Source organism: Magallana gigas, chromosome 9, assembly GCF_963853765.1.
Source record: "Magallana gigas chromosome 9, xbMagGiga1.1, whole genome shotgun sequence".
Classification (NCBI taxonomy): Eukaryota; Metazoa; Mollusca; class Bivalvia; order Ostreida; family Ostreidae; genus Magallana; species Magallana gigas.
In genome coordinates this window covers 18411518-18417039 of record NC_088861.1, presented here as the reverse complement: position 1 = coordinate 18417039, position 5522 = coordinate 18411518, and the positions used below count along the sequence as shown (strand labels likewise).

Here is a 5522-nt window from a genome sequence, read left to right as displayed (position 1 = left end):
TTCAAAACTTCCCTTCATACGCGAACTGTTGCACAACAAGCAAATTCATCATAGTCAGATCGACCCTTTTTCGTTTAATGTCATGGCTGCTTTAAACAAAGAACCTCGTTTTAGAAGTATGGAATACGAGTCTTGGTAAAATGGGTATGCAAACCCGGGCCGTGGCAAAATAAATGCCGGGGCAGATCGGCAATCGTCAATTCCAAATACGCATTATTTTGCAGCAATATCTACAGCGAATACAAATATACTAGTCCATCAAATATCCTAAAATTTTAATGAGATTGGCAGATTAATAACTGCCAATCTTTTGTTTTGCCCAGGCCAAGTTTTGCCTACCCATTATACCGGATGCCGAGCCCGATTGAAACACGCCTTTCCTTTATTATTATTTTCGTAATAACTTCGATTTGAAACAAAATTACCCCTTAATTTTTGCAATTTATATTTTAAGGATAATTTATGCTAAACTACGTTGAATTTGCCTCGGTAGTTCTTGAGAAGAAGATTTTTAAAAATGCACCCCCCTTTTTCTACAGTTTCAAGGTTTTCTCCGCTTTGAATACAGATCGGACTTTAATTTTTGCAATTTATATTCGCCCTCCCATAAGGATGCTTTGTGCCAAATTTGGTTGAAATTTGATAAGCAGTTTTAGAGAAGAAGTTCAAAATGTAAAAAGTTTACAGACGGACAGACGGACGGACGGACAGACGGACAGACGGACGACGGACAAAATGTGATCAGAATAGCTCACTTGAGCTTTCAGCTCAGGTGAGCTAACAACTCAATTGGCAAGAGTATGCATAGCGGTTTATATGTCGAAAATAAAAAACAAAAAGCCAAAAACATCACTCACCATTAATCACACATGTATCTAAATTAATTCTACTCTGTTCAAACTCAAACTGTTCATACACTTTAAAAATATGTATCATATTTAAAGGATTAAAGTTAAATTAGGTATGTTTTGGTTTCTAAAAATATAACAAACATGATTATTATAAGGTTTCGTAAATAAAATATATATGATTAACAATGGTGATTAAGGTAATATACTATAAGTTGACCGTTTATTGTCCCATCACTTAATATAAAGCAATATAATTGGTGCCAGGGTTGGGGCCCTGGGATCACCAAGTACTAAGTTACATACAGTTATATATAAATATATAAACTTGTACACTTTCGTGAGAGGTTTTTCTCTTTAACATTTATACATCATTCATCCAAACACATGCATATGAAAATATGTAGACAACTATAATTTTACGTTAATCTTGCTTTTGCAATAGATAATTGTATTACATCATCTGTAACTGCATAAAAAATAATTATCCTTTTTCTTAAAACATTATCAGGTTCCATCGCTTATTAAAACTTTCCATATCACCATTTTTTTTATAAATATGTTTCTCACAGTGAAAGTAATAAACAATTTCCTCTTTAACCCTTTCAAATGAGGGTTTACAATTCTTGCTCCTACTTCTATAAATATGTTTTTTAATTATGCATATTATTAAATTAAATATATTGTAATACTTATAGTATTTTCCTAACAAAACATCAACTTTGTTTAGAGATATATCTATTCCAAACTGTTCTTTGAACCAAATCAATGCATTTTCCCAAATATTTTCAACAAATTCGCATTCCCAGAAAAGATGACACAGTGTTTCTGGATATATCTTACAAAAACTACATAAATTTGTATTGGTAATGCCAATTTTACATAAGAAGGTATTCGTTGCTAAGATTCTATGTATAATTCTATAATTGAACCACCTTAATTGTATATCATTGGTTATTTTAAAAAACAAAATATTTTGTTTTTTCCACCAGGAGTTGTCAACATTTAAGTTTAAAATATTTTCCCATTTGATTTCACTTTTTGGCTTTCTGTACTTCTGATTAATAAAAACATCATAGAAATCTCTACCACCTTGTTTGCTTTTTGTAATCAATTGTACGAATTTTGGGAAAAAAGGTTGACTTCTTTGAATATTATCATAGTCATAATTCAAATGTAATTTTCTAATACAATCAATTACTCCAAAAAATAATGTAAATGGTGTTTTTAAATCAAATTTTGTACAAAATTCATGATATCCTAGCAAGGTTCCGTCCGTATTGTAAAAATCAAAAACAAACTGAATACCCTTTTTTAACCATGATCTATAACAAATACTTTTGTTGTTTATACATATATCTTGATTATACCATACTGGACTTAAAACAGATGTCAGATTATCAATGCATAGCCTCAAGTCTGATAAAGCTGAAAAAACATCAATCCAAAAAGCATTCTTGACTTCTTTCTTAAACTTTCTATAAAAATCTACACCATATATAGCTAGATAGCTTATATCTGGAATTAAATCCTTTATTAAATGCTTCCATTGTGAACTACAGGAATTATCAAAATATCTGCGAATCCATGTGATTTTTAAACTTTTACAAAAAGAGTCAAGACATGTCATTCTCATGCCACTGTATTCATAACTTTGGCATATAATGTTTTTAGCTACCCTTGCTGTTTTGTTATTCCATATAAAATTAAACAATAAGTTCTCAATTTCTTTGAGTTTTTCTTTAGATGGGCTTGGTAGAGTCATCAATAAATGACTGAATTTGGGTATAAGCAAAGTCTTCACTACTGTTATGCGGCCTGCAGTAGTTAAAATCCTTCTGGACCATGATGATATTAATTTCTTAACCGATTCAATTTTTGGCAAAAAATTTAAATCAAACATAGTATTTGTATCTAAGTCTATGCAATATGTAACACCTAAGACTGTAAATGGTTCCTGTGACCACATTAGGTTTTTGTATTTTTCATATAAATTATTGCCAGTATAAGCAGTAGATCCAATCTTTATACATTGTGTTTTATCATAGTTTGGTTTCAATCCAGAAAATTTGGAATACTGGTTGACTAAAGATAAAGTTGACCTGATGGAGTCCTCTGACCCATCCATGAATAAGACTGTATCATCAGCATATTGTAATAATTTGTATTCCTTATCTTCAATAACAATTCCCTTAATTAGATTATTATTTCTAATCATTATACCCATTATTTCTGCGCAAAGTAAGAACAAGTATGGTGAAATTGGGTCCCCTTGTCTACAACCTCGTCCCATATGAAAAAAATCAGAAAAAATACCATTTTGAATAACACATAATTTAGGCTCTTTAAACAAAATCTTTATCCATTTTATAAAATTCTCACCAAAATTAAAAAAATGCAATACTTTGTAAATAAATTTCCAAGAGATAGAATCAAATGCTTTTTCAAAATCGACCAGAAGAATAAGACCAGGATTATTATATTCCTTACAATAGTGCGTAATGTCATACAATAATCTAGAGTTTTCGCCTATGTATCTACCAGCAAGAAAGCCCTTTTGATTTTCATGAATTATGTCATGCATCTTAGTTGATAAACATACAACTAATATAATTTTTATTTAATATCGGTCCCATTGTTTAATACATTGGAGTGCAAATGTTTAACAAAGAAATTACATTTTTGTATCAAAAGAAAAATTTGGAATGTATTCCTCGTTTTCACTTTTTTCATCTTGCAGAACTTCGTTCGGAGACAGAATTTCCTCATCAGTGCGTTCGTTTTCTATTCCGTCACCATCATCTTCTTTGTCTTCCTCCAATTCTTCATTTACATGTTCACCTGACTCTACATTATTCTCTTCATCATCAAGGTCTTCTCCAGATTCTTCGTCTTTTCTTAGATCTGGTTTGTCCTCCTTTTCTCTCAATGGTTCGAATTTATTTTCTTCTGTATCAAGTACTTGCGCAGAAAATCGAACCGCCTTTAACACATAGTCCGGATGTGGTTCCCCATCGTCGTCCATGTTCTCGTTTGTATTATTTTCAGAATCTGCTTCGTTTTGATCATTAGCTGGGTAATCTTCCGGCAGATCAGTGGATTTAAAAGTATGTGGAACATTTTCATAATCCTTTGGAGTTGCCTCAGCGAATTTCGGAGGGGTATTTTCGTAGCCATTTATTGGATCCAACTCAATGTCACTTTCAGATGGATTATAACTGTCAACGATCATACCTTTGTTCTCCTCTGCCTCAAGTCGATTTGTCAAATCATTCAGACTTTGTTCTGCTTCTTCTTCTTCTGCTGCCGTTAATTTTATTTCAGTTTCGTCTTGGATAAAAGCTGGATTTGTAAATGCAGAGACTACTCCTTCTTTCAAATCACCGGTTGTTGAGTTTCGAAGACTATGAGAGCCATTGATTGAACCATTGTAGTCCGAAGTTTGTTCATCAGGCATTTCAATTTTCAATTCTTGGGATTCATAAAGTGAACTTTGTCGAGTAAGGTGTTGATGAAGCTGTTGGTATCTTTTAAACCTTTGAAAAATGAATTATTTTACTCTCTTCCTCAACTCCATCATCATCATCATCATCATCATCATCATCATCATCATCATCAGAAACTCCACCACCATCACTAACAACAACAACAAAAACAACAACATCATCATCATTATCATCAAATACTCCACCACCACCGCCCCAATCATCATCATCATCATCTTCACCACCACCACCAATAACATCATCAACATCATCATCATCATCACCATCATCAACCATGACAACGACATCAACAAAAAAGCTAGCAACAACAATATCGACTATTTCGACGAATCCGTCTGGACTGCAATTAATGAATACATCCACAGATGTTACCAACATGAATTCAAACAATATAGAACCACAAAATATTACGGAAGGTAACTTTTGATCACTTTGATTTTATATCGATTTCTGTACGGAAAGCAAATTCTTTTTTCATAATAATTGTTAAAGACGATGAAAAACAAAAGTGTCTTCATCTTTTCATCTATAAGTTTATATTCTGTGAAAAAAAAATATCAAATTCATTTCAAAATGATAAGATAAATTTAAAAAAACCCCTAAAACAAATCAAAATAAACCGTTTATTTCTTAAATTCTTCAGAGATATTAAAAGATAAATTAAGATTTGTACAAGAAAGACGCACAAAAAATGATTTTCTTTGACATGTATGTTTCCAGGTGCCACGAAAAACGTTACGCATAGTCGCCTTGACAACGTAGAGGAACAGACGGCTCCATCCTCCGCCATGTTCGGTGGACTGATAGCTTTAGATTCTTTTTCGTACTTGCCATTGTAGCCATTTTTGGCAAGAAATTGTTTGAATCTTGGCAACGGAGACATTTTTCTCGCATTGATTTCAGCAGTGGACTATCTTTATTAGATCTTGGTTATTCTTCATAGGATTTTTTGAAGGAATAGATATTTCTTCAGAGAAAGTTAGAAAAAGGGTTTTGCCTTTTATAATTAATGTATACATTGTAAATAAAAATAAAGTACTGCATAGCCATGCAACCGACCATTGACGTACATTATAATAACAAAGTGTATAAAACTTTGGAAAAGCAAAGAAACTGATTGTATTGCTTGTCAACCGACGCAGAATTGATTCATTCCAATACATTGTGT

General features: G+C 32.2%; 2 protein-coding genes across 2 annotated transcripts; both read right to left on the bottom strand.

Annotated features, from left to right (window-relative positions):
• Positions 1 to 1076: 1076 nt before the first annotated feature.
• Positions 1077 to 2661, bottom strand: LOC136271505 (uncharacterized). The gene has a single exon (XM_066071637.1). It carries the CDS (start codon positions 2611 to 2613, stop codon positions 1345 to 1347), a length of 1269 nt encoding a protein of 422 aa, XP_065927709.1. The 5' UTR covers positions 2614 to 2661; the 3' UTR covers positions 1077 to 1344.
• An 861-nt stretch (positions 2662 to 3522) lies between these two features.
• On the bottom strand, positions 3523 to 5237 carry LOC136271484 (aspartic and glutamic acid-rich protein-like). The gene is made up of 3 exons (XM_066071588.1): positions 5104 to 5237; positions 4408 to 4694; positions 3523 to 4319 (listed from the first exon to the last, which is right to left on the bottom strand). The coding sequence occupies exons 1-3, from the start codon at positions 5235 to 5237 to the stop codon at positions 3523 to 3525; spliced, it is 1218 nt and encodes a 405-aa protein (XP_065927660.1).
• Positions 5238 to 5522: the final 285 nt, after the last annotated feature.

Bases quoted from the DNA above. Each gene is read 5' to 3' on its own strand.
- LOC136271505 (XM_066071637.1), bottom strand. From the start codon at position 2,613: ATGACTCTACCAAGCCCATCTAAAGAAAAACTCAAAGAAATTGAGAAC.
- LOC136271484 (XM_066071588.1), bottom strand. From the start codon at position 5,237: ATGTCTCCGTTGCCAAGATTCAAACAATTTCTTGCCAAAAATGGCTAC. The intron at 4,695-5,103 runs GCGACTATGCGT...CATTAATTGCAG, and splicing joins TGTTCCTCTACGTTGTCAAG to TCCAGACGGATTCGTCGAAA. The intron at 4,320-4,407 runs GTAAAATAATTC...ATGAATCCCAAG, and splicing joins TGATGGAGTTGAGGAAGAGA to AATTGAAAATTGAAATGCCT.